General features: G+C 29.5%; 7 protein-coding genes across 15 annotated transcripts; 3 read left to right on the plus strand and 4 right to left on the minus strand.

Moving 5' to 3' along the window:
• Window positions 1-400: 400 nt before the first annotated feature.
• Window positions 401-2,761, minus strand: LOC551157 (nascent polypeptide-associated complex subunit alpha). Of its 4 annotated transcripts, none has more exons than XM_006571091.3 (6): window positions 2,628-2,761; window positions 1,548-1,812; window positions 1,361-1,480; window positions 1,061-1,156; window positions 815-973; window positions 401-651 (listed from the first exon to the last, which is right to left on the minus strand). In XM_006571091.3, the coding sequence occupies exons 2-6, from the start codon at window positions 1,800-1,802 to the stop codon at window positions 637-639; spliced, it is 645 nt and encodes a 214-aa protein (XP_006571154.1). In that variant the 5' UTR covers window positions 1,803-1,812; window positions 2,628-2,761; the 3' UTR covers window positions 401-636. The 4 variants fall into 4 exon arrangements, with proteins under 4 accessions (XP_006571154.1, XP_016772832.1, XP_006571155.1 ...); XM_016917343.2 differs by lacking the exon at window positions 2,628-2,761 and adding an exon at window positions 2,523-2,626; XM_006571092.2 differs by lacking the exon at window positions 2,628-2,761 and adding an exon at window positions 2,322-2,602.
• A 1,073-nt stretch (window positions 2,762-3,834) lies between these two features.
• Window positions 3,835-7,444, minus strand: LOC410702 (endoplasmic reticulum junction formation protein lunapark-B). Of its 2 annotated transcripts, none has more exons than XM_394179.7 (9): window positions 6,925-7,442; window positions 6,022-6,063; window positions 5,759-5,946; window positions 5,490-5,670; window positions 5,058-5,313; window positions 4,686-4,847; window positions 4,408-4,590; window positions 4,233-4,316; window positions 3,835-4,166 (listed from the first exon to the last, which is right to left on the minus strand). In XM_394179.7, the coding sequence occupies exons 1-9, from the start codon at window positions 6,949-6,951 to the stop codon at window positions 4,072-4,074; spliced, it is 1,218 nt and encodes a 405-aa protein (XP_394179.4). In that variant the 5' UTR covers window positions 6,952-7,442; the 3' UTR covers window positions 3,835-4,071. The 2 variants fall into 2 exon arrangements, 1 of the variants encoding a protein (XP_394179.4); XR_412124.3 differs by having other exon boundaries at window positions 4,137-4,166; window positions 4,654-4,847; window positions 6,925-7,444.
• Window positions 7,445-7,789: 345 nt separating this feature from the next.
• LOC725281 (probable malate dehydrogenase, mitochondrial) lies at window positions 7,790-9,340 on the minus strand. Its single transcript, XM_016917341.2, has 3 exons — window positions 8,848-9,340; window positions 8,313-8,696; window positions 7,790-8,230 (listed from the first exon to the last, which is right to left on the minus strand). The coding sequence occupies exons 1-3, from the start codon at window positions 9,259-9,261 to the stop codon at window positions 7,856-7,858; spliced, it is 1,173 nt and encodes a 390-aa protein (XP_016772830.1). The 5' UTR covers window positions 9,262-9,340; the 3' UTR covers window positions 7,790-7,855.
• Window positions 8,515-16,441, plus strand: LOC725320 (N-alpha-acetyltransferase 35, NatC auxiliary subunit). Of its 3 annotated transcripts, none has more exons than XM_001121180.4 (11): window positions 8,515-8,640; window positions 12,480-12,570; window positions 12,750-12,811; window positions 13,100-13,635; window positions 13,720-13,912; window positions 13,987-14,168; window positions 14,237-14,569; window positions 14,643-15,035; window positions 15,116-15,289; window positions 15,361-15,477; window positions 15,550-16,441. In XM_001121180.4, coding segments are annotated over exons 1-11 (2,223 nt in total). In that variant the 5' UTR covers window positions 8,515-8,639; the 3' UTR covers window positions 15,691-16,441. The 3 variants fall into 3 exon arrangements, with proteins under 3 accessions (XP_001121180.1, XP_006571158.1, XP_006571159.1); XM_006571095.3 differs by having other exon boundaries at window positions 8,606-8,736; XM_006571096.3 differs by having other exon boundaries at window positions 8,606-8,736; window positions 15,367-15,477.
• LOC107963961 (condensin complex subunit 2-like) lies at window positions 9,514-12,239 on the minus strand. Its single transcript, XM_016917335.2, has 2 exons — window positions 12,100-12,239; window positions 9,514-12,010 (listed from the first exon to the last, which is right to left on the minus strand). The coding sequence occupies exon 2, from the start codon at window positions 11,694-11,696 to the stop codon at window positions 9,711-9,713; it is 1,986 nt and encodes a 661-aa protein (XP_016772824.1). The 5' UTR covers window positions 11,697-12,010; window positions 12,100-12,239; the 3' UTR covers window positions 9,514-9,710.
• A 128-nt stretch (window positions 16,442-16,569) lies between the features above and the next one.
• Window positions 16,570-21,903, plus strand: LOC107966047 (IQ and ubiquitin-like domain-containing protein). Of its 3 annotated transcripts, XM_026446343.1 has the most exons (7): window positions 16,570-16,904; window positions 17,111-17,338; window positions 17,411-17,955; window positions 18,050-18,250; window positions 18,341-18,719; window positions 18,789-19,654; window positions 21,102-21,903. In XM_026446343.1, the coding sequence occupies exons 1-6, from the start codon at window positions 16,678-16,680 to the stop codon at window positions 18,892-18,894; spliced, it is 1,686 nt and encodes a 561-aa protein (XP_026302128.1). In that variant the 5' UTR covers window positions 16,570-16,677; the 3' UTR covers window positions 18,895-19,654; window positions 21,102-21,903. The 3 variants fall into 3 exon arrangements, with proteins under 3 accessions (XP_026302128.1, XP_016773331.2, XP_026302129.1); XM_016917842.2 differs by having other exon boundaries at window positions 18,341-19,654; XM_026446344.1 differs by having other exon boundaries at window positions 16,771-16,904; window positions 17,116-17,338; window positions 18,341-19,654.
• A 1,104-nt stretch (window positions 21,904-23,007) lies between these two features.
• Window positions 23,008-24,981, plus strand: LOC725386 (IQ and ubiquitin-like domain-containing protein). The gene is made up of 2 exons (XM_026446302.1): window positions 23,008-23,273; window positions 23,694-24,981. Exons 1-2 carry the CDS (start codon window positions 23,008-23,010, stop codon window positions 24,925-24,927), a joined length of 1,500 nt encoding a protein of 499 aa, XP_026302087.1. The 3' UTR covers window positions 24,928-24,981.
• Window positions 24,982-26,823: the final 1,842 nt, after the last annotated feature.

The following is a 26,823-nucleotide window of genomic DNA, read 5'->3' on the forward strand; positions in this document are numbered from 1 at the left end:
TTTCCCTTATTTGTTTTCTTTGTCTATGTTTACGAATCATGCTTTCATTTTCAATTAATTATTTTTTATATTATGCTAAATGGATAATGTTAAGAATGATACTAAAATTGTAAAATTAATATGGGATAAGAAAATAATTACATGTTATCTATTCTGTACTTCTATATTTATGGCAAAAGTATGTAGATGTTTAAGAATGTACAAAAAAATGATTTTATAATATTTCTGATTTTAGCAACTTCAATAATATGATTGAACTCATCTGTACTATTGCATAATAATTAATCAATATTTATACGCAATATTATCTTGCATATTAATTTTAGTATTATGTTATACTAATGAAACTAATTTGAAATTTATAAACTTTATAATGAATTTATCCACAATAACACGCAAATAGTATCCTTAGTGTATTTATTTTTTTCTCATATGAATTATTTATATACATGTAGATTTTTTGAGACAAGCATCATGGTCTCCATGCGAACTCTGGCCTCTCAATATTTGAGTTTAATTCTTTTAATAAAATGAGACAAAAAAAGATGAAGTTATTCTCGATGACGCAGATGATAAAATAAAATGATGTCGCAGTGCGAGCTATGATGTAGCACAACCTATTCTTAAATAGCTTCATCACATTGTCAACTCCTGAAAAAACAAAAAGTAATTTCTTTAATTTTCCAAACATAAAACTATTTTTATTATATAAAGAATTAATTTGCTAAGATTTTCAATATTTTAATTCGAAAAATAAATGCAAAATCATTTAAATCATTATATAATAATTTTATATATATGTTTAAAATCTTACCATAATAGCATTGACAATATCATTCTGATTATTTTTAAGAGCTTTAATAGCTTTCCCTCGAGACACATTGGCTTGACACATTACTAAATCAATATCTTTTTCTTCAACACCCGTTTCATCAACTTCCTCTTCTGATTCCTCTTGTATTGGTGCAACAACCTTTCAAAATAAAAAATTATACAATAAGTATAAAATTATAAGATATTATTATTATTACATTATCTATTGCAATCAAATATATCTTACTGTTGTACTACCACCAGCTTCAGTTGCTGGAATAACTGGTGGTTCTTTGAACTTCTCAGCTGCTGCAACTTGAGCTTGTTGACTGAGATCTTCAATCTACAAAATGAATAAATAAATCTAATAAACAAAAAATTATAAAATATATATTAAAACAATGTAGAATTATTAAAAACATCAGTCTGCCAAGGAATTTTTCATCAATTGTTCAGCTTAACTATGCGAAACTCTAAACATATCATCATATTTTTTAAACATTATTCTTAATGTATTACTTTAATTTAAATTTTCAATATTTGTTACCTTAGCTTCGCCAAATACTATATAAGTATCTGAAGCTGGATTTTTCAACACATCAGGTTTATTAATTACAAAAAGAATATTTTTTGATTTACGAATAGTCACTCTGTTAACTCCTTGAACCTGCACAAAATAATTAAATAATTAATTTATTATTATTGTAAAAATGTATTAAATCTATTTCACATACAGGTTTTAATCCTAATTTGCTCATAAGCTTCCTAGCCTTTTTCTCTCCTCGACTTTGTTTTGCTTTGGAAACCATATCAATAGGAAGACCAGTGACAGTTGTTCCTGGGAAACCAACTGTACCACCAGCACCTGCATCATCCAATTCTGGAATAGTATCATCTGAATCTGTATCAGTTCCAGATCCAGTTGCTGCAGCTTCAACCTTAGTAGGTTCAGAGCTTGCAGCTTTATCAAGTTCAGTTAATTCTGGCATATTTCTTGATCTGTAATGAATAATTATATCAATTTGTATTTATCATATATTAAAATAGAAATAATTTATAATATATAAATTATAAAATAATTAATATTTCTTGCTTTTACAAAGAATATAATTTTCAATAATGTTAATAAGTTTGTATTTTAATATAATTCATAAATTAAAACAATCATTGTATAAAAATTAATTGCACGTGTTCTATATCAGGTTAACGAAGCTGCCCCACCTAATATACTCTTGATCGTACTATGATTTTCAATGAATATGCATTTTATAAATGGGGATAAAATAATTATGAAATTGATCAATAAGAAAAACGTTATTATATATAGAGTATTATATATATATATTTTTGTCTAATACAATATATATATATATATATATATATATATATAATAATAATAAAAATAATATATATAATAATTAAACAAAGAATAAACACTCATCACATAATGATTGTATCAGACAAATGGATTATTATGGCGCCCACTAAAGTAATCGAAAAATACTTGCAAGAATACAATCGACAATTCCCTTTGTTATTTATATTTAATTATACGACAAACTATGTTGCGTTAATTGTAAGTGATGTTTTTCATTCTTTTTACATTCTTATACAATGTTTTATATTATTATTAAGCACATGAATTTCATGTATAAAAATCGTTGAAGCATAAATATCTCGCACATTCATTGTTAATAATAAATCATTACACGCAAGATGATTTGCACAAAAAGATATGTTTGTTACTTGTCTCTATATATTCACGCTTTTTTAGTATCATTACTGAACGATGCCGAAAAAATCGTTAGATTTACCTCGAATGATAATCCGTCCACGACCGAGCACTATTTTTACCATGTAAACTGAGACCAATTCACACATGTGCGTGAATGAGTACAATTTTGTATTTTTAAGAACACAAAGCGCAAGCAAACAGTTTCTTAAATCAGTATCCGCAATTGGCTACGTAAACCGAGGGAAAAAATATTGTTATTTTATAAAATTCATTTATTAAATAGTTGAAATATGTTTAAAAATTATAAGATATATTAAAAAAAAAAATTAATGAAAATTTTTACGTATATTTTTATTGAAAAGTATATTTCTTTTAACAATTATCCAAACATTTTCTTGTCATATTAATATAAATTTTTAATGAAATTTATTTTATATTAAATACAATAAAATTAAATAAATTAATTTTTAAGTACAATTGTAAATAAAAATTTTTAATAACTAGTTGAAATAAATAGAAATCATTTTTAAAGTTTTTATTATTTATGTAATTATTGTTTGAATAAGAATTATGTACGTTTCACAAAACAGATCTTTCTTCATATAATGTAACTTGAACTATATTCTTGATAAATGTTAGTAAGACACTAAAAATGTATTACAAAATTATTTAATAAACTAAAAAATTTTACTAGGAAAAAATTTAGTGAAAAAAATAAATACTTTTTCCTTTCTCATTTTCATTTCTTACATTTTAGATCATGGATATAAAAAAAAATCCATACCTCCCATAATATATATACATGTGTGTATGTGATGTATGTATGTGTTATATTATATATATATATATATATATATATATATATATATATATATATAATATGTAAAATTTTAAAATATATGTTATACTTTATTGTAAAAAAAGGGGAGAGGGGGAGATGATATTTTCTAATATAAATACTAATGTCCACTATTGATGAGATAAGCAGTCTTGCATAAAATGTATTATTGACTACAATTTTCAACGTGGGCATTTTTGTATATATATAATATTAAAGATAATTTAAAATCTTTAAAAGAATAAATGGTTTCTAAACATTTTTCAATATATTATGAAATTTCATAATTTTGCAATGATAGATGAAGCAAAAACTTTTTAAGAAAATTAAAGATATTGACATAACAATATCTTTCCTAAGTACTTGTGATTATTTTGCTTCATTTTATAGTTATGTTTTTTATAGTTATGTTTTATAGTTTTATAAAATTTCAACAAGAAATAGACAAGAATAATTTGGAATGATTTTTCATTCAAATACGAGAATATAGTATTTATGTAACTTTTGTAAATACTATATTACTACCTATTGTCAAATATGATTTTCTTTATTTTCATAAATTTGTTTGTAAGTAATATAGTATTTACATTTTCAATATACCTATATAATTATATGTATACTACAACGCCAATTGTAGTACATTTGATAAGATTTCATGATGCAAATAATTTCAAAATATATTTTGTTAAGACGAAGATTCGTCAAAATCCATTTTTTCAACGCTTTCTTCATAATTTTGTTCTTCTTTTGTTTCAAGTTTTTCTGGTTCATTTCGCTCATCTATGATAATAATTATATATTTATAATAATAAAAGAATATTACAGATTAAGAAACGTTTTTCTTACCATATGATTTTTTATTTAATTCAGTAATATGTTCAGCCTCTTCCAATGCTTCCATTGGTCGTTCAACTACTTCGATATCTGAATCTAAAAATTATTTTCAATTGATAATTTTTTTCTTAAGTTCAAATTATGTTTTTTTTTTTTTTTTTTTTTTTTTTTTTTTAAATATTCAAACCTGAATCTGATGGAATTGATTCCGTCCGCGTAAGTTTTATCTGTTCTACATTAGCATTATTTGATAATTGTTCAGAAGTAGTTGAAGATGGACTACTAAAACCCACATTACATTCTGGTTTTGGAATAGATGGTTTCTGTTTTCTTGCAGGATTCCAAAAGTTGCAATAACAACATCTGAATCCTACAAAATAAAAATACATATATTTTGAATATTTAATATTTTACTTATTTCTTCATACTTAACTCTTTTTGGCAGATTATGTGACAAATGTTTACCAAAATATTCAAATTCCTCCTTGAGAGCCATTCCATTGTGGGAATCACAATTTCGACAAATTAATGCATATCGATTAGATGGACCATCTCCAACAATATAATCAATTAATCGATCCAAGTGAGTTCTGTGCCGAGGTAATATTGGACGTGGCAAAGGAATTCCTATTATATAATAATATACTTTTTAATTTCTTAATATAATTTCTTAATATATATTATATATATCATAAATTATTCTCTTTCTCTCTCTTTATCATATTTTTTATTACCAAAAAATTGTTTTTAATAAATTAAGAGTAAAAGAAAATAATATATATATATATATTAAATAAAAAAATATAAATTAATAATTTTAATTTTAAAAATACTAACGATAACCTCTAATTGGAGTATTAACTGGTTTAATACCACTTTGAAAGGAGGCATTTGATGGATTTTGAGTGGGAGTTATGCCAACTGGGACAAGGCCAGTGTTAGCAGGTGTACCACTTTGTAGATTTAATGGTTGATTTTGGCTTGTTATTACACGTCTTCTCAACTCTCCAGAAAGAGATACTGGAGATATTATATTGTGTGGAGAACTAGATTGTTGAGGTGTTTCTGTTCGTGATGGTACTTTATAAGTTGGCTATAATAAAAGTTTTTTTTACCAAATATTTTATTTTTTGTTTTTTTTAATTTATTAAGTAGCTTATTAATATACTAATATATTAATAAAAAAATGTTATTATAAATATGATATGTATCTATAGAAATAATTGAAAGATAAAAAAAAAAATTTAAATATTTCTTTTATATATTTACAGGAGATAATTGATCTGGAGCAAACTTTAATAAAATTTCTTTAGCTTTTTTATATGTTTCAGTTTCTGTAACTTCATCTAAAATTTTCTTTTTTTCTAATTGCATAGTACTTAATTTCTCTTCATTTTCAGAAATTTTACGTTTATAGTACCATGTTACCATCTTTTTTGTAAGTAATATTCTATAATAATAAATATATATGAATAATTTTTGAATAATTTTTTAAAGAAAATAAATATAACGTAATATATAATAAAATGGAGACTTACAGAATTGGAAATATTAAAAGTGGAATGATATAGAATATTTGATCATATAGTGATGCAGGGAAAAAATAAAAATAAAAAATGAATGCTGTTATAATATAAAGTATCACACTATATAATATTAGAGTTCCAACAATTTTCTTGTGTTTTTGTTCCGTACTATGTCCATATTTTTCTATTTCTTTAATTTTCTGTTAAACAAAAATATTTGTTATCATTTTGAAATCATTAATATAAATTTAAAAAAAAACATATAAATATTTTACCGCATCAAGATCTTCTAAAATTTCAATTGTTGTTTTCTTTCTCTGAAAAATAAAAAAATAAAAAAATAAATAAATAAATGTGTGTATATATATATATATATTTACATAATATTGACTCTATATGCATTTATTAACATGCAAATATATATTAAATTAAAATGTAATTCAAATATTAAATTCAAATGAATTCAGAATTATAAAGTAAGTATGTTGATAGAATAATAATATGAAAGTTTATAGGAAGTTGCATGTATAGCATATTAAATTATTATTTTTGCTATTACATATATATTATTAATTTTTATCATATTGTATAAGTATACAATAAATTTATAACATTTTTTTTAACATCATTATATAAATATCTAGACATAATGTGTTTTAATTCAGAATTTAAAACAATTAAATAAATTAAACATAATGTCATTGAATGGTAATTTTGTATTGCATGACAATTCTGCTGAATAAATTATAGATCAAATAATTGATGATATTCAGTATTATAACTTTTATTGAATTTTTTTTTTTAGGTTATAAACCTATAAAAATTGAAGATTACTTAAATTGAAAAGTTATAAAATTTATGCTATTTATATAATATAATATGTTATAAAAAATTATAAAAATATTAATATTTAATAAAATTTTCTTATCTAACCTCGAAAATTTAATAACTAATATAATATGTTTAATTTAATTATATTTAATTATAAAAAAAAATTTTAATGCATTCTGTTTAAAAAATTTTGTATTTTTTAAATAAAATAGTATATTAATTTAAATATTCTTAATTATACAACAAAAAAAAAGTATAATATGATAGATTGTTAACCTTAATTGAATAATATTAATATTACATTGTATTAATGTTAACATACTGATAACTAATGTTAACATACTTACACGAAATCTTGATAATATGATTCCCATGATATTAAAATTTTAACAAATTGTTCCACAAAGAGACAAATTTTTTAGTTATCGAATATAAAACTGTTTAAACATAAAATGTCAAAATAAAAGATTCACGCAATTTTAAAATAGTCTAGCCGGGCGATCTATGTGCACTCGACCCAAATTTAAATCCCTCTGCGTTTTGTTTTGATATTTATAGATCGAATCATTTATAAACATTCTTTGAACGGCAACACTGTGTGATTTGTCATCATTTTTAGAAAAAATGAATATTTTATTTTCACGCACGAAATATATATATAAAAATAATGAATGTTATGAATCAACAGATGTCAATAATTCTTTTTTTTCACTTTAAAACGAATAAACCAATTGATCGTAAAAATATTATCTTCGATTCAAATATTTTACTTATACTGTGTTATATTTTTGCATCCATAGTTCGTATTCATGCCAACAAGCATTAACTAGTCGAAATACCGTTCAGTTTGAAACTCCAAATCAAACTGAGGTTTATACGAACTACATATATGTCTTATGTATAAGTTATTGAATATATTTTAAACGAGAAATATCCGTTTCACGCACGAATAAGAAAGAAATATAGATAAATAAAATAAATATTAATGGTAATTTTATTTAGAATTTATTTATAAACATAATTTTTATATCACTTATTATCTTTAAAATAGCCTAAAATAATTTAAAAAAAAAATATATAAATAAAATTGTTATAATATCGAATATATATATATTTATATTATTTTTATTAAATATAAAATATTATAATTAATATTTAAACTATTTATTTATTTATTAAATCATTCATATTAAAGAAGATAATTTATACCTAACAATAAAATTTTTATTAAATAATGTATTTTATGTACAAAATGATTTCTTCTTTGAAAAAATTAATTTATACAGTTTTCAATGTGATATGTCTATTATAATGAACTGCTTTTGTTGCCATTCCAATACATTTATTAATACAAGGAATTGCCTGTTCGACAAGCATTATTTCCGTAGATGACATTTTCGGCAATCCAAAATTTTTTTGTATACCGCCTGGACCGAATTGCAATTCACTCGTAAAATATCGACAAACTGGCAAAACATTTGATCGTACATAAGCAGAAGAAGTAATATTTTTAAAACCACTAAGTCCTCCAGCAAGAGCTAGAATTAATTTGGCAGCTGCTGCTCCATCAGATAATGTTGGACTTTTCAATTCAATATTTGCCATTTCTTTGTCCGCACTACGTAATGATTGTAACAACATATCTTGTTGTGCCTACATGAATTTTTAATATTCATATTAAAAAATAAAGTAAAAATTTTTTTTAATACAATGGTAGATGACTATACTTTCATACATTAGTAAACCGATTGATTGGAGTAGCACATGATAAAAGAGGAACAATAGTATTTAAATCTGCACCACCAACCAATGGGACCGATAAAAAGGCAGGATTTAAATCCAAAAGATTCGCGGTTAATGCTTCCATTCGCATACGATCAAGCGCTGTAGAACCAATAATTCTATCCGGATCCCACCATCCAGCAAGTTTATAAATTTCTGATACTGTAGGAAGCGTAGCTGTAACTGGTCGAACGAAAACAGCTACCAAAGATTCTGAATTAAATTGTGCCATTTGTTCAGCCATTTCACATACATATGGGGAGACAGCCTCAAATTGAGAAGTGAGATTTAAATTTATATTGGGATTTATCTCATCCATTAATGCAATAATGTTTATCTGGAAATAATATCGAATTCTATGAATTTTAATCTTAATGGTAATAATATCATATCAACAATACAACATTGTTCATTATTCATTTATAATTGTTTAAATGATTATGATTTTCGAAACATTATGTTATAAAAATAGAATGATAAAGATATACTTCTTTAAGAGCTTGTTTCAAATGTTTTCTCTTAAAGCATTTTATACGAGTTGACGTATCAATGTGATTAATATCTAAAATTGCATTAGAAAGTGAATTTTTTGTGTCTACCACATGTATCTGTTTTATAAGACGAAATTGTTTCAAAAGAAGAGCCGCATACATCAATGATTCGCTGCCTCCTATCATACAAACTTTTATATCACCTTTGTGATCTGGTAGAAAGGAATCATAATCTTTGAATTGAGTTTTAATGTTAACATTCATTTCTTCTTTCGATTTTTGCTCATTTCCTTTATCCTTTACACATTTTGCTTTTTCATCGTCAATCGGCATGTTTGAAATATTTCGATAAAAACGATGTAAAATACATTTCTTGAGAGATTTCAAAAGATATTGTTGTGTTCCAATCATATTTAAATATTTGTCTTATATGAATCATTGACGATAATTTTTTATTACTTTCAAAATAGTAGGATGCGGGAATGAAGAAAATTCGAAGAATAGGTTACTGACTTGAAAATATTGATCGATTAAAATGTATAAAAAACAATCGAGCGATTTTATACAAATCAAATGGTTTATAAATCTATATGCTAAAAATATAATTTTATCTTGTTTTATTTTTCATTATTGATTCTTCAAATGAATTGATTTAGATTTTTCAATAATTTTTATATTTATTACTTATTTAAGATTTCAATTTTCATAAAAATTATAGTTACAAATATAAAAATTTCGATGCATATTACATATCGTATCTTATAGTATTAACGAAAAATAATGACAGAAAGCATATAAGAAAAAATAGAAATTAATAAAATTCTTGAATACGTAAAAAAGACTTATTTACATGTATAAAATTAATTTGTTTCTATAAGAAGGTCAGACATATCTGGGAGAGATTGTATTTTTAATGTCTTTTCATTTGCTAAATGTAACAAGGATACAAAAGAAATAGGAAAACTTAAAGCTTCTATATTAGTTTTTGTTAATATATTAGGTAATGTTTTATAAATTTCACTAAAAGATTTATTTCCTTTAATTTTATCTTCTTCTTGATTTTCTCTATTTTCTTTATTATTAGTCACAGTTAGACTTTTCCAAATAGATTTTTTTAATTGTCTCATATCTATTCTTTTGGCAAATATACTATATGCAATAGATATTTTATTTGTTAATTTAGGAGCAGCTACTAAATTATCTCCAGCAAAAGCCATTTGTGTTTCAACTTCATCGTTTTCAATTTCATGATTATGTTCATTTTTATTATTGTCTTCATTTATTTCATAATCATTTTTAAGAACATAAGGACAATAATTTGACATATCATTTTCATTATCATAATTATAATTCTCTATATCAGATATATGAGTTACATTTAAATCATCCTTATTTTTAATATTTATATGTATTAATTTATGTAGATATAATTTAACTGCATTTGCAATATTATAATGCATATCTCGTGGCAATGTTAGTCTTCCTTCTGACCAATCTAATTTGTTACTATCAAATTTTATAGCTTTACTTATTACAAATTTTGCTATTACTGATTTTTTAATATTATCATCATAGCATATCTCTATTTCTTTTCTTTTTTTAACTGGCTCTTGTGCACAGGCTGCTATAATTTTTCCTTCTTTAGAATATTTTGTGAAATTACTCATTCTCCAATGAGAAGGACCAGCCCAATGTAAATTAGAACTTTTCTGAAGAAAAGAATATTCGGATGTTTTATTTGTACTAATATTAGATAAAACTTTACATAAGTCTACAATTTTTTCCACTGGTTTTTGTATCTCAGTACATATGTTTGTATTTTCCATTCCATCTTGAATATCTAAATAATTTATATTATCATGGATTATTTCATCATCAGATTGTACAGAAGCATTTAAATTAAATTGAAATTGATTTTCATTAATTTCATTTGTATTTTCATTTTCATTTTCATTTTCATTTTCTTCTTCATCATTATCATTCTGAAATTTAAAATTAGTCAGAGGTGGACATATTTCTAAGTTAGAAAAATCTTCTATCTTTGAAATAGCTATTTTTGTGTTTTCAGTACTTGTTTCATGTTCTACAATATCCACAATAACATCATTGTATAAATGTAAATAATATTTTGAATTTGCATGATTTGACAATATTACTTGATATAATCCATCTGTAGTTTGTAAATCTTTATCTTCCATCATCCACAATGAAGGTTTCATAATTTCTACAGTTCCTTTTAAACTATCTGCTGTACTAAAAATCTGTCTGTTTTTTTTTTTTGTTCTTTTTTTTTGTCTTTGGAAATTATTTATTTGATTTTCTTGCTCATTACTTAAATATTCATTCGTATTATCAATTGAATTATCTTGTTTATCTGATGCTCCTAGCATCTTCATGATTTCTGTATGAATACCATCTACACGAAACCCATAGATTTTTGTGCTTACATCTAAAGATGTACTCGCTGTTTGTAGATTAGACATATTGTCATCTTCTTTTTTTATCATATAAGACATAAAGTTAATCATTTCAAGGCTAAATGCATTTTTTATATTAATTTTATTTTCAGTACTAAGTTTTATACATTCACTTATATGATTTTTTACTTGAACTGATGACATTTGAGCTATAAAACCAAGTCCCAAAGACTTTCGTTTATTACTTGTATTTATATTTTCTGTTGATGTTGTAGAAGCATTTATTTCAAGACGTCTAGCCAATTTTTCAGCCTCATCATTATTTTCTGGCAAATTAAGGGATAATTCATTATGTACTTGAAAAGATTTTCTTCGTAAAGATGATGAAGAATTTAAAGATAATACTTCCATTGGCTCATCTTTTTCCATTTTGCAAATTTATTAAAATAGAGATATGTATATTCAATATATTCATATATGTATATTCAAAATATTTTTATATATTCATTTAGAAGAAATATTATTTATATATTTCTCCAAAATATTAATAAACGTATTAATATTATAAATAAGTAAATTATGAATAATATTGAAAATATGAAATATAAAAATTATTTATCACTTAACGAAGTGAAGTTGTTTATAATTTTTTCTAAATCAACTCTCATTAATCGTAACAAAGTATAAAGTTGTTGCAATTCAAGTTGCATTTGTCGAAGTACTTTCAATTCGTCTAAAAGTTCCTGAAAATGATACATTAATACTCATATAAATTTTGAAATTGTAAACAAATATTTTTATAAAAATACAGTGAAATTTTATTTTCACGTACCTTATCTGCCATTTGAAATACAAATTTTTTAAAGTAAATATAAGAGAAATGTTTAAAAACATTACATTAACATTACATATTCAATTCTTTGGATTTTCTTTTGAACAACCGAAAATATATACATTCAAAATAAGTTTGAATATAAATGTGTTCTTAAAACTATTTTATTTATACAATAATATAATAATCAAATTTTGTTTTTATTTTATATATACATTTTTGTAAATATATTTTATTTAATAAATAAAAGAATAATATATATGTATATATATGATTTTACACTTGAATAATAAAGAAAGCTATGTAAATATATAATTTTTAAGAAGCTAATCGAAGTTATCTTTTGATAGGAGAATAACGTATTTTTATATTGTTGGCAGTGCTGTTAAATGTGACAGGTCAATCTGTAAGAATGGCGACTATGGTGGAAGAACAGAATTCGGTTGATATGGGCGAAGATAAAGAATCACAGTAAGTTAAAATATATTAATTGTAATGAAAAAATTATCTACAGTTGATATAAGATTATATGAAAATATTGAAAAATAAATATTATGATTATAATTAGGCTAAAGAAAAATAACCTAGCGCATAACATTATTTATGATTCTTGCGATATTTTTTAATTTTTACATCTATTTACATTGCAGATTCGATCAAGTTACTTACAATTGGGTGGATATTACCCAAGAATTTTTCGATGCCATTACAGGTGCTTATTTAGAAACTTATTTTCTTTATAAATTATAAATACTTGCTTTATAATTTTTATTTCGTTTCCTTTCTTTATATATTTCTTTATTTTATCATTTTCATATTCATCAAAACGATTTAGTTTTAATTTATACATTTATTTTGTACAAATATTATAATTTTATTTAATAAAATGTTGGCATTTAAATATTATTACTCATTAAGATTTTTATTTATACTTATTAATAATATAAATTAACAAATAATATTTTATATAATACAAAATATTTTTTTTTTATTATTATAGAGTTGGAATTGGGTGAACTGTTACGTGATGAGTTATTTGGATTATTTGAGGCCATGTCTGCAATTGAAATGATGGATCCAAAAATGGATGTTGGCATGCTATGCAATAGAGGCAACAGCAAACCTTGTACTTTTACACAAGCCGTTGATTCTGGTGCATTGAAATTGGACAATTTAACACCATCAGAAGTTATAGGAATAATAGATTCAACTTATGCGTGTATAGTGTCTTGGCTTGAAGGCCATAGTTTGGCTCAAACAGTTTTCACAAATCTATACCTTCATCAACCAAGTCAAATAGTGGATAAACCTTTGAAAACTTTTTGTTATGCTGTATATAAAATAATTGAAATAATTAAAGATTGCATTAATAAAGCATTAGTTTTTGAAGAAGAAGATTTCCAGAGTGTTACTTATGGTTATAGATTACAACAAGATATTACAGAACAAAAAATCATATCTATGCTCAGAGAAGTAGAAGATGAATTACCTAGGAAAAGTAGAATAAAACCAATTCATGTAATATCCGAGAAAGAAGTAAGTGTATATTTCAAAACATATTTAATTCTTTGGAATGATTAAAAATATAAATGATTGTTTAAAAAATATTATTTTTTTCAGTATAGTGATAGATTAGCACTATATGCCAGAATTAGATTTACTAAATTATTTTATCAGATTTTATCATTAATGGGGAAAAAGGAACAGTTGCAACAAAATCTAAATGATTGTCATACATTGTTATCAAGATGTTCTTATATGATTCAAATTATGATTAAAACAGTAACCAGTGGAGAAAAAGCTGATGAAATATGTAAGTTTCAAAGTTCATAGTTTATCTGAATATATATATATATATATAAATTACATGTTATGTAAAAATTGTAGCAAATTATCCAAATATTATGGGATTTGATCCTATGGTAAATCAAAGATTATTACCGCCAACATTTCCAAGATATACAAAAATAAAACCAAGATTAGAAGCATTAAAATATTTGGATGAATTATTAAATAGGTTTCGAACAGTTACTATGATCACTAATCAGAATGGTTTTCATGCAGCTTTGGTAAGAAAAGATTTATAGTTCATTAGAAATTTTTGGCATAAATTCCAAGTACACTGATTTTTTTTTAGGACTTTTTTTTAGAATTTTCACGACAAAGTCCCTGTATATTATCCAGATCAATGCTACAAATAGTTTATTTGCCTACAACAAATCGGGTATTTGGTGTGCAAAATTTTGCTGATGTTTTGAAAGATGCAGCACGAAGTTTTATAGCTCCTCCAGTACTAATGCCAAAGAGTACACTACTTCAAAATCATCAAGCAAAAGAATATGTCGATAGTTTTATGTCTCATTGTGTAGGCCTTTTTGGCAGTTTATTGCAACTTACTGGTCATAATAGGGCAAGACAAAGAGATAAATTAGCACATTTATTGGATGATTTTGCAATATTGCAAGATGAAGTAAGAAAGAAGAATGAATTTATGTTATATAATATTTAAGATATTTTTTATTATAATTTCTAAATTTTAATAGGCTGAAAGAGTTGATGGATTTCTACACACTTTGTCATGGAAAAGTGATACACCTAGATCACATTTAGCCTGTTTTGGAACGTGGATTTTGTATCATACATTACGAGTTATGGTCATGTATTTGTTAAGTGGTTTTGAATTGGAATTATATTCAGTACATGAATATCATTATATATTTTGGTATCTATATGAATTTCTTTATGGATGGCTTGTATCTGCTATCACAAGGGCCAATACATTCTTAATGGAACAGGATGTACATAATGATGCGCACAAAGGCAGAGGTGGTAAAAAAAGTGCAAAAAACAAAAAGAAAAAATCGACATCGAGACCATATAACTTAGAGATATTGATGTATCAAGCTATGCAAAATATATGTGGAGGATATTATAAAGTAAATATATGTTTGTTTTTAAAATATTATTACCGTATTTACTGTATAATTTAATTCAATCTATAAAATTTACTTTATAGGCTTTAGTTGGTTTTCGAATGGATGGTAAAATACCTCTTCCCGAGTCGCCATTTGATTCAGAACGAGTTCGATATGAACATAGGTTATTACCTTTTTCTTCCTTATTGACGCCACCTCCAGTACATTATCAAGAATTCTTAGATATGACAAATGCACAAATGCATAAAAGAAACGTGAGTATAATGATCCTTTTTATATTTTTTTTTTAACTTAGAATTTCTTTTCTTAACTTCTATTTTCCTAGGAAAAGGTTACTAGTGAAATGCTGTACTTAGCCGGTTGTCGTCATTTTCATCAAGCCAGAAATATGTTGGAACGAGCGTTGTCTCTTTATCCACCAAATGCTAGTACTGTAAATGAGGTAAATAGTTTCCAATTTTTTTATATTTTTATTTAACTTGTTTTATTTATTATTTGTTGCTTTGATTTGCAGATTAATGATCTGTTAAAAGTGGCAAAGACAAATTTTGTGGTTCTAAAGTTACTTGCAGATGGACATAAAAAGGATTCTAAAGAACCTCCAGTATTTGATTTCTCGTGTCATCAACACTTTCCATTGATAAAACTGATCTAAATCATTTATAACGGCCATCATTTCATATAAATTATATACTATTTATTTTAGCTTTAATCGTGCAAAAATATTTTTGTGTTGTTGACTTTGGATGCCTTTTTTTTTGTCTAATACAATCTTTAAAGCCTTCCCCCCGCCTCCCCCTTTTTTGTTTTATTAACGATACATCCTTCATTGTACAAAATGTATTATTTATCGTGCATATTTTGTGGATAAATTTCTATGAAAAAATGAAAATGATATTTGTATATAGTTTATTATAAATCGTATGTTTTAAGTGAATTCATGTGAAGATTAAGAATGAATGCGTCGATTGTTTGAAGATAAGGTTCGTGAAATTTACAGATCGTTATGAAATGTAAATAACAAAAGTATAGAATGTATACTCTCGAAATGTTGTATAGTAACACATCAATGAAATTGTTAACAGTTCTTGTTACCGATATCTGCAACATTTTGAATATATCAGCTATACACATTCTGATAACAATCTTTTTTATAATAATATTCGATTAATCAAAACGTGATTTAAGTTGTTTGCGTATATGAGTATTATATTCCCTATATTTTAGGAAAACATGGTTTATATGTTATTAAACTCTGTATTGTACAGAAACAAATATTGTAACACTAAATCCAATGTAAACATTAAATTTCAATGTAAAATTAACAACTGAAAGATTAAAATACTTGTAAATCACAAAATTCATGTGAAAGAGTGATGTATGTCTAATAAAAATGATAATCTAATGATTGTATTTAAATAACTTTACCCAATAATTATATATTATATTGTATTTTATTACATATGTATTAACATATGTAAACACATAAGTATTGATTTAAAAAAAAAAATGAATAGCATTTCTTTTGAACAAAAGCTATGTTCAACATTGAATTCATTATTTTCTAATATCACAATCGTTTCAATTAAACGAATACTTTTCATTTATATAACATTTTGGACAATATTTAAAGAATTTCAAAATGGTACGTTATGATTCTGTAGAAATAGAGGATCGTAGAGTAAAAAAACCTTATTTGGGAGGATGGAAACATAAAATTACCCAAGTAGAATATTTAAATGCCGAGTCGCAAACAGGTCCATTAATAAGGAAACCACTAAAAGAAAAATGCAGCAAAGAAGTACAATATATTTCTTGGACGGAAATATCCACGCAAACACCATATCATCATTCGACCCAGATGGCACGGTGCATATTTTTATATTATATTCTTAATATAGATAAAAAAAAGTTAGAAAAATTGACATTAAAATAATATAACATCTTTAGTTTTAATTATTAAATTTTATTAGAATATTAAAATTATTATATACATACGTTTGCTTTTCTTTTATTTTTAATCCTAAAATTTCTTTCTATTCTTTATTAATTCATATCTCTTTCTTTTCGTTCAGACCAGATTGTTTTATATCGAGTGAAACAGATACATATATAACATCAAAACCGTACGAAACGTACGAAGAAATGATGAAACGATTGGACTACGACGGAAAGGCACGAATTATTCAAAAAAATTACAAAATATACAAATTGTGGAAATACGTTAAACAATACGCGAGAGAATATCGAGAGCTTGCCAAGCAATGTAGATTTTACGAAGCAGAAAATATATTATTGTACAGGTGTGTAATTTCTAAAAATCTATAAATCCGCGCTTCAATCGAAATGCAATAATACCATTTTCCCATCTCAAGGAAAAGGCATCAGGGTGAAATTATTCGGCGAATCGATCCGAAAACGCGACTCGATTTCGATCTGTTGTACGATTTGGTCGAAAAATGGAGGCGCGATCACATCGAGTGCACGAAACAACTTTTCTTCAGACCCGGAAGATGCGCAGAAAATTATATGATATTGGAAAAAATGGTGGAGATGTTGAACGTGATCGATCAGAAGAGACAGGCGGTGAGAAAACGTTACAGGAATAAAAAACGCGTGAAATTCGTCACGGCGAATTGCAAGCCTATTCAGTGGAACGGCTACAAGAATATATTGTTGGAAATGGATACAATGAGAAACCAGAAGGCGAGGGAATTGAAGACAATATACGATTCGTTGACGAATTATCATATTACTCACGGTGAACGTATGGAGATACTTACGATGCTGAAGAAATCGTTGGAAGTGCACGATTGCGTGCCTGCGTTCAATTTGATACGACTCTTGGACGAAGAGTTGATTTACCTGGCAAAGGGAATGAAAAACATGCCGCTCGACTACTTTCGGGAGAAAATAATTTGTAAGAAGAAAAAAAAAATAAATATTCTTGTCTTCAAATTTGAAAATCGTCAATAAAATTTTCTTTCTTCCTTTCTTTCTCTTTGACGATATAGACAGTTACTTGAACTTTTTACGCTCGTCACACTCGTGTTGTTGCGCGAGAAACGACGAAAACTTTTGCAAGAGCGTAGACGATGAGAAACTTCGCGAACCAATTGAACCCAAGACGAGATTATGCTCCGGTTGTTTAAAATTATTTCCCAAGCACAAGTTCACTGTCCATGGAAGAATGAAAAGGATATATACTTGCGTTGGTACTCATCTCATAACACATGATTGATACAACATTTTACCAAAGGATATATCTTACACATATATATATTTTTTCAATATATTATTTCAAGGATGCACTTGGCTACGTGAACGGAATATTAAACACATAAATTATGATCATTACGTATTCCTCTTAAATTGTGTGCGTTCAGAGGAGAGAAAAAGAGGATCAAGCTCTGCTATCTCATTCATTATGCAAAAGCACGACATGTACCATTTGGTGAATAATATTTGGCACGGGCACTCGGCAGTTAGCGAAAATGCAGATCTCTTCTTATTACGAATCGTTCGATACAATATGAACGAGGAATGGTCACCGTGGAATTGCATTCTTTTGACGGAGGAGGAGGCCGCTGTTCACTCCAGGATCGAAAATCTAGCGGACGTATACTCGAAACCACTTATCGAACGTGTCTTGTTGGCTCATCAGTTGGCGAAAAACCAATTCAAGTACGTGCGCACACATAGTTTCGTAGAAGATCGGAGAGAAATAATATATATCGATTCAACTCGTTGCAGGCACTTGAGACAGTTCGAGAAGGATTTCCGAGAAAAGTTTCATAAGATCAGCAGAGAGGTGATATATAAGCCGGCTATCAAAGTGGACGATTACCTCTACTCGTGATGTATTTCCCTGCGTCTAATTGCCCGTGTATTTTCACTCGAATGTGAATTTCCCATAACGATTTTTCATTGTAACATTTTCCCCCGATATAATCGGATTAAAACATCGATTTTCTCGAATGCATTTAGTTGTGGAACAAGTTCACGTGAACGACAAAACTTTTTTTCCGTTAACAAGATGGATGATCCTCGTTTGGATTTCGTTTGTTGCGTTTGGCACAACGAAGAGGGGGGGGGGGAAACGATTAGCGGAAAAGTTCGTGGAAGTTCTTTTTCTTTTCTTTTCTTTTTTTTCCCAACAAAGGATATAATAAAATCGAAAAATAATGGAGTAGAAAGTGCTTTCGACCGATCGACCAAACAGGTTGCCATTGGCAACGATGGATTTAAGGTGGTTCCGAGTTTTCAGACGGTGTAGAAGTCTCTTGTATGGATTGCGTCGCATTAAAAGTTCCGTCAGTCTTCTTTGTTCGGAGTTGGCGATTTGTTTCTTCCTTCCTTCCTTCCTTCCCCCTTGTTATACGATGTTATTTCAATAAATCTAATAGCGGATTGTTTCGAGGCACGACATCGATATCGTTCTGTAATCGTGATCCTGTTTGTCAATTTGGAATGGAACGAGATAAATTTCAGTGACAAATCGCGATGAAACAAGCGATAAATAATGATGGTTGGATCAACGGAATAAACAGAGCAGAAAAAATAACTTGTGATGATGGTGTTATGGGACACGAAAAACAGAAGTGATTTCGGAACTGAGGGTGAGTTGGAATATAAATTATATTTGTGATTATCAATCGAGAAAGAACATTTCCCATATGTTGCATTAATTTACATTCGACAACCTTCGCGTCTTTATGGATTCGCTTTGATGAATTTTCCACGGGTAACGGGTTACCAGTTAATTCCTTCGGGTCTATCTACGTGCGCAGCGAGACTTAATTTTAAAAATAAATTAATCATTTATCACGTGCATTTTAACGAGAAGAATCATTTGTTATTCTCGTGCTCGAGATAATTGCAATGTATCGTAATCAACGTATAATCGATTTCTCTAGTTTTCGACGATCGATGATGTATATTATCAACTCGAAACTCGATCCTTAATTATCATTTCTACTAATTATTTGCCTCGATTCCAACGTGTTACGCGTGGTACTTCCTCTTTCGCTTCGATATCGAAATATTTCGTAATATTTTCTCGAATTATCTTTTTTCTTCAAATATTTACAAAATATTTTTACTTAACTTCTTTATGTTGTTTTATTGCGGAAGTTTTTCGAATGTAAATTTTAAAGTGAAATTTCACTCGCGGTTTCGAAATATTGAAAGAATATTATTCTAGATTATTTATGTTTGATTTCGAAAAGAAGAAAGGAACGTTAATCCCGATAGAGGAATGAAAAATCATTCCGCCTGCTATTCCTCTGCGTATGTGTGTGTGTGTGTGTGTGTGTTTGTGTGAGTATGCTCGCAGGTAGGAGTTACATTGGCGATTCTCTTTTTGCATTTTTTCCCCACTCTGGTCTATTTATTTCAATATTTTTACATTCGTGTCGTATATCTTAGCAATACTTATTTTCGTTTTCATTTTAAATTATTCAGAACGTCTTTCGCGCGTTCCCAGTAAATTTTTAAAAATACCCAGTAATAATTCACGAGAATTTCCTCTCGAGAAACCTCTCAATCTTGAAATAACTCGAGTCTTTTATAAAAAGAGATAAATAATTTTTTAATTATTTCCTCATTAAGTATAATTTCTCGAAGATGGAGTACGAGATATTTTTCTCTCGTTATTTCGTTAAATATTAATATTAATAATTAACGAACGAAAAAAAGAGAATGACATTCGTTTAATTCGCAAGAGACGAAATAACACGCGAAAAAATTACTCAAAGAAGAAGATATTTAGATTCGATTGTCACGAATTTTTGATTTTTCCTTGTCTTCTCGCCAGAATCATGAATGTTTCATGCGCTACCGATCCAATTAAACAGAAATTAAATTTCAATGTTCAGTCAGCCACAAACATTTAATAAGCAAAATGTAAATACTTAGCTCGCGGGAAAGAGGGGCCCGGTTTACATGTGCAAAATGAATTCTCTGTTTATCCTACGTTTCGCGAATTCTAATTAAATTACAAGCACGTCCAATCGAAAATCTGTATCATATTGAAACAAACTTCAAATAAAATCTTATCTTTTCCAGAGACATACCTCGAAACCTGTTTTCCCCAGGATTTGCAATTTATTCAAAAGCAAGCAATATAGAAGAAAAACAATTGACGTTGAAAAAAAAAGAAGAAGAAGAAATATCCATTTTTTTAATTAAAAGAAAATACTAAATACGAAATAACCGGTTGAAAACGTACAAATAAACAACGGGAATATTTGTATGTATTTCTTACATAAATAAACGTATTACGCGCGATGCATTTGTTGCATCGACTGTGCAATGCATGCGCCCAAGTTTTAACGATTCTCGACGGTTCTCGTTGTTGCACTGCCGTTCATACCGCGGAATTATCGAATGGATTTCCATCAGCCATAAAACCTTGAAGAGTTGTATTCACCGCAGATGCTAAGCTCTGACTGAATTAAACACCGAGGTAACAAAGATATTGACTGAGGTAACAGGTCTCTATGACTCGAAATCCTGTCAAGGAGAGGATTATAAATTTTCTCTAATAATTCATAACATTCCATCTATTCCTATTAAAACTGGTTTTTCGAATAAAGATCATCGACCGATTGATTTTTATCGATATGATTTTTGATAGCCAACTTATTTATGAATTTATATTGGCAATGCACTCAACTCATGAATTTCTGCCGATCTATGATCGTTTATGTTATAAGATTTACGCTGTGCTAAGATACACAGCATTTATAGCCGAATTTATGGCGATAGCACGATGATTGACGTTATAATATTTACTCGGTGGTAATATAGAAGTTTACAACGCTTATGATTCTTTGATCGGCCATTACGAGAATTAACGGCAAGAAAACATAATATATACTGGATCACGTTGTTCGAAACTTGATAATAGCATGAAAGCTGCTCGCCTTGTGGAATATTATATTTTCATCACTTAATGGAGAATGGAATGTTTCCTTTTTTTTTTAAAGAAACTACTTTAGAACATTAATCATCTTTTCGAAAATCGATATGTTGAAATTTTTCTGGATCTGAAAATGAAATAAGTGAAAATAAGGATAAAGTAGATTAGTGATAAATTGATATTTGAAGAGGTACGTACCTTGCTTTTAATAGAGCGAAGACCGTTTGCGAGACAGTTTACGAGGTTCACCAGAACATTTGTGCATCGTGATTTCTAACGTTACACTGGTGCATTTACGTTACGTTATAGGCTTGCTAATGGCACGTGGTTATGTTTACAATGCAGCACGTGGCTCCTAATGTCACTGTGCGTTGTATTATACGCTCTGTCACGTGATCTCTGAATTTGCAATGCACCGGATCCTGCTTACCCTTAATTTATGAATTTCACGTATACTCTCCTATTATACCGTTCATTTGGAACGCTGAAAATGTAAAATGAATTTTAATCTTAAAAAGGAAAAGATTATTCTTCTCCTGCATCTCTCTTTCAGATATGTTCTCATAATGTTTCTGTCCACCGTGAACCGAAGAGAAGAAAACCAATCTATTCCTCCTCGCTCGACTTTCGACAATTGATTGATTTCAAAAAGAAGAGAAAGGAAAAATGATTCGATAAAAAGGATAGATTCAACCGAGAAGAGATGATCCAGTGTGTGGTACAGGTAAATATACGTTCAGATTTCATAAAAAATAATTTTACTATTATTCAAATTATTCTAAAATCCCCGTGCTTAATTTTCATGTCGCGTTTTCCCTTCCGTTATCCGACAACGCTCGTTTGGAATTGTAAAACGGCTGATGCGCTCCTCTGGGCGAATCTTTTTTAAACCGTGGCATAGTAATTTCCTTTACTGCCCGCATTACCATTATCCCCGGTTAACTTTCAGCCGCCGGTTATCCTTTCTCTCTTCTCTTTTTCCCCCCCTCCCCCTCCGCTCCGATCGACCGTGTTACCAAGCCACCGAACTTGCCTGAACCGAACTTCCAAATGGAGAGCCCAAGAACGAAACCACCACCTCTGGTTGGGTGGAGGAGGAAAGCAAGCGGGATCGTTCATCGCAACGCGTGTACGCAGGCGGGTCTCGCGACGGATAAATTTACGAACACGGAACGGGACGTGGGTGTGCAGGCGTACTTCTTCCCCGACATCCACGACAAAATCGTGACGTCCAACCCTTGCAGGAAGGCGGATCTCGATGATGTCCGGAACGAGAAGACGTTAGAGAGCGTCGTAAAGATACAGAGGTTTTACAGGTGAGATGGCGAGGTCTCGAGATAAAGATAGTAAAATTTTTTAGAGCCAAGTTCTCCCTCCGTATCTTCATTGGAATCCGTCCGATTAGAATCAGTTTTAATTTCGCGACCCGAGTTATGGAGAAGAAGAAGCAAGTTAAAACCGAAGTAGCGGAAAATTTGTCCGTGCTTCGCTTCAAGTAGGTCGAAGGGAAGTGGTTTAAAACTTTCCCGTACAATAATTTAACATAATATAGATCAATTAAAATTCTCTCCCTTCGAATTATTACTTCGATCAACTTAAATAATTTTATTAATCCTCCCCCAAACTCGCATATACTTAAGTACTTAAGCGCTCAACTTCCGTTCAAGCGAAATATTTCCATCCTCTTCCTTCCACCGGATTCGACCTCTTTCTCGACGAAAAATCAATCTCTAAACGAAACAGAGATCACAACGAGAACACGATGCCCGCAGAGCTTATCGCGCTCGGCGAACCGCGCTCGTCTCGTCGGATGGCCGCGCTTCACCCCTCCTAGCCAAGGACACGACCGACGAATTGGTGGCGAGCCACCCCTATCGCAGCCAAGATTTCGTGATACTAAACCGCGCGTCGCCGAGCACGAGGGCCGACTTCGAGCTGTTGCACAATCTGCTCGATCGTTGGCGCGTCCACGAGACGAGGAGGGCGAGTGAGCTTCTGTACAAGTCGGCCAGGATCGCCTACGGCGGTCTGATCCTGTCCAAGGAGGTGGAGTTGCTGCGCGCGATAGACTCGATGAAAACGAAGGCGATATCCGAGAGAAGAAGGAAATCTTATAGAAAGTTTCTCGACGAGATGTGCGAGCCCGTCGTTTGGAAAAGTAACCGCGGAGTACCGATCTCCGTGGACACTGTCCTCGCGCAGAGGGCCAGATCCTTTCGGGACACGTTCGAACGTTTGTCGAGGGAGAACTCGAACGTCGACGAGCGATTGAACACGCTTGCCGTGTTGAGGAAGGACGTCGAGGCTCACACGTGCAAGGAATCGGACGAGTTGGTGCGTTTGCTGGATCAGGAGATGTACTTTCTCACCCGCAGAGTGGAGGGGAGCAAGTTGAACTGGTTGAGGAGCTCGCTTAAGATGGCCTTTCTGAGGCTGGCCAGGGAGTGTCTGAGAAAGGCGCAGCAGGATTCGATACGAGATTGGTACCGATCTTGTTGTAGAAATTGCGGCAGATTATTGGAAAAATTTCCGCGTCGCTCCTCCACGTGCGAGCATTGTTTGCACGCGGGCCAACAACTCGTGCACTTCCAACCTTATCGCAGGTTGCTTCGTGATGTGAGACGGCAAGAAATTAAAATGGCTTGCTACGGCAGCCTTGCTTTCGCCGTCGACGCGAAGATCGTTTACCATTTGGTGAACGAGATCTGGGACGGGAGATCGGCGATTTCCGGCAACGATTGTTTGGAACAGTTGAAGTTGGTTAGATTTAGAAAGGGGGACGAGTGGACACCGTGGAATTCCCTTTTGCTAACTGGCAGGGAAGCCTCGTTGCATCGAACGGTCGACGATCTCGAGAAGTTTTACGGGGCGATGATGCTGCAAAAGTTTCGCGCCAAGAATCTTCAGGCTAAACTTCGTTTCGAGTCTGTGACTGAATTCAAGAGTCTTTGCGGGAGCAAACGTTATTAAAGGATTCCTCTTATCGTTGTCAAGTTAATTGATTGACGAATAGTCTTCTTAAAATAAAAAAAAAAAATAAAAAAGGAAGAGGAATATATGAGAGTGGAATATTTGGCGTGTTAGATACATAAGAATGTGTAATTTGCAAGATGTAAAAATATGTCTCGAATAAAACGAATTATATCAATTATTGTCTAAATTCATTTAATATTAAATACCCGCCATTGTGGATTTTCATAATTAGATTAACCAAGTTGTTTAGACATAGTTATTTTCATTCAATTATTCATTCATCGTGTCTAGAGATTGTAACGTATTCCTTGATATTAATATTGGAACAACAAGTATCGTACAATTTAAAAGGAACGTTCGACAAACAATTATTGCAATTTTCACGCGAAGAAGAGAATTTGTTTCACCAGTTTTATTCCCAATTACAAACTCGCGGAAATCCAGACGCTTTGTTAGGTGCTGAAATGCTAGGTATTAAACGTTAGAAGTTGGTACCTCGTTTTCCATTTACCTGGCTTCTGCCAGTCGCCTTTGCACGCGTTGATTGTGCGAGTTAATCGCGCCACAGTTTATAAACTAAGTTTCCACCGGGCAAGAAAAGAGCCGGTGACAGTTAACCCTTTATAATCCCTCGTATCTTCCTATACTTAACGCGAAATTGACATCATGGTTCCGAATATCGAGGCAGAATTGTATTTACGATCGTATAATGAGATCTGATGAAGATAAATCGAAACGATGAATCGATTTTCTCGCGATGAGAATAAAATAATTTAATTCCTAAAAAGGAGAATTAGAATTAGAATTTTTATTGTATCTATGTATACAAAAATTGAATTAAATTTTCAGAAATTTTAGAGCATCATCCAACGTTCTCTCCGGCTGTTAAACTTAGATCTCTTTTTATGAAGGTAAAAAAAGAAAGGAAATAATAATAAAATGAAACGGTCGCCTTGTACTTTATTGTAGATTACGTAAAACGTAAAGATGCTAATTTTTATTTCGTCAACGTGTCGCAATGCGAAAGTACTCACGCGATACACGATTTAAAATTGCAATTCTCTTATGAAAATTTCTCATTCAAGATTTCAATTGGCAACACAGTAAGTATAAATACAAATTTCAGAATTGTTTACCTTTTAATATATATCCTTCTGGAAATGTAAATTTTTACAAGCGTTCAATTACTTCTCATTAATGGAATCGTATGCAGAAAATTAATCGAATCGAAAATAGGACACGAGGGAAATTTTTATTGGATCGTAATCTTTTTTTCAATATTGGACGAGAAACGATGTCGCGCGCGATTTACTTGACAAATATATTCACCGAGGACGCTTTGAGTCTCCAAGATCTGATGAAATCAACCACTGCTTATCATTGGTCAAATACTCGCCGAAGCCGATGTCATAAATTTCAAATACGCGGTCCAGTCAAAGGGTTTCGCATCAAAGCGGCCAAATCGACTATAACATCATCTCTCGTATCGTCTCAAGCGTTCAACATCTCTTAAACATCTCTCCAATATCTATATATATCCTGTACTTAATCTCCTCTTTACAATTTTTCATCACCATTTTTCTTCACCGTTCCAATCTTAATTTCGAATCGAATTTTTACTTACAGAATAAATTAATCCAATTGCCCGATTTTAGCAAATGTTTCGTCGAATTTGATAACAGGTAATAACAGAAACGTTAGAATAACTATCTGTTCGTAGATTATATAGACGTTTACTATAGACAGGCGGTTAAGTAATTCAGGATCGCATATGGTCAGACGTCTACGCTCAATGCAATGTACATACGTTATATATATACCGTGACATCTATGTATTATATTGAATGCTCAAAATTAAAGAAATTATAGTAAAAATGATCCTTGTTTAAAATT

This window comes from Apis mellifera, linkage group LG1, assembly GCF_003254395.2.
Source record: "Apis mellifera strain DH4 linkage group LG1, Amel_HAv3.1, whole genome shotgun sequence".
Classification (NCBI taxonomy): Eukaryota; Metazoa; Arthropoda; class Insecta; order Hymenoptera; family Apidae; genus Apis; species Apis mellifera.

What these genes read in the sequence shown, in the direction of transcription:
- LOC551157 (XM_016917343.2), bottom strand. Translation starts at nt 2,593, where the DNA reads ATGATACTAAAAAAGCGTGAATATATAGAGACAAGTAACAAACATATC. An exon ending in TAGTATTTGGCGAAGCTAAG is followed by an intron (nt 1,157 to 1,360) that starts GTAACAAATATT and finishes TTCATTTTGTAG; the next exon opens with ATTGAAGATCTCAGTCAACA. An exon ending in AAGCTGGTGGTAGTACAACA is followed by an intron (nt 974 to 1,060) that starts GTAAGATATATT and finishes TTATTTTGAAAG; the next exon opens with GTTGTTGCACCAATACAAGA.
- LOC410702 (XM_394179.7), bottom strand. Translation starts at nt 6,951, where the DNA reads ATGGGAATCATATTATCAAGATTTCGT. An exon ending in CTTTTAATATTTCCAATTCT is followed by an intron (nt 5,671 to 5,758) that starts GTAAGTCTCCAT and finishes TTATTATTATAG; the next exon opens with AATATTACTTACAAAAAAGA. An exon ending in TACTCCAATTAGAGGTTATC is followed by an intron (nt 4,848 to 5,057) that starts GTTAGTATTTTT and finishes ATTATATAATAG; the next exon opens with GAATTCCTTTGCCACGTCCA.
- LOC725320 (XM_006571095.3), top strand. An exon ending in TATGTGGAGGATATTATAAA is followed by an intron (nt 15,036 to 15,115) that starts GTAAATATATGT and finishes TTTACTTTATAG; the next exon opens with GCTTTAGTTGGTTTTCGAAT. An exon ending in CACAAATGCATAAAAGAAAC is followed by an intron (nt 15,290 to 15,360) that starts GTGAGTATAATG and finishes CTATTTTCCTAG; the next exon opens with GAAAAGGTTACTAGTGAAAT.
- LOC725281 (XM_016917341.2), bottom strand. Translation starts at nt 9,261, where the DNA reads ATGATTGGAACACAACAATATCTTTTGAAATCTCTCAAGAAATGTATT. An exon ending in TGAAACAAGCTCTTAAAGAA is followed by an intron (nt 8,697 to 8,847) that starts GTATATCTTTAT and finishes TATTATTTCCAG; the next exon opens with ATAAACATTATTGCATTAAT. An exon ending in CAATCAATCGGTTTACTAAT is followed by an intron (nt 8,231 to 8,312) that starts GTATGAAAGTAT and finishes AAATTCATGTAG; the next exon opens with GCACAACAAGATATGTTGTT.
- LOC107963961 (XM_016917335.2), bottom strand. Translation starts at nt 11,696, where the DNA reads ATGGAAAAAGATGAGCCAATGGAAGTATTATCTTTAAATTCTTCATCA.
- LOC107966047 (XM_016917842.2), top strand. Translation starts at nt 16,678, where the DNA reads ATGGTACGTTATGATTCTGTAGAAATAGAGGATCGTAGAGTAAAAAAA. An exon ending in CATTCGACCCAGATGGCACG is followed by an intron (nt 16,905 to 17,110) that starts GTGCATATTTTT and finishes CTTTTCGTTCAG; the next exon opens with ACCAGATTGTTTTATATCGA. An exon ending in CTTTCGGGAGAAAATAATTT is followed by an intron (nt 17,956 to 18,049) that starts GTAAGAAGAAAA and finishes TTGACGATATAG; the next exon opens with ACAGTTACTTGAACTTTTTA.
- LOC725386 (XM_026446302.1), top strand. Translation starts at nt 23,008, where the DNA reads ATGGAGAGCCCAAGAACGAAACCACCACCTCTGGTTGGGTGGAGGAGG. An exon ending in AAGATACAGAGGTTTTACAG is followed by an intron (nt 23,274 to 23,693) that starts GTGAGATGGCGA and finishes CAATCTCTAAAC; the next exon opens with GAAACAGAGATCACAACGAG.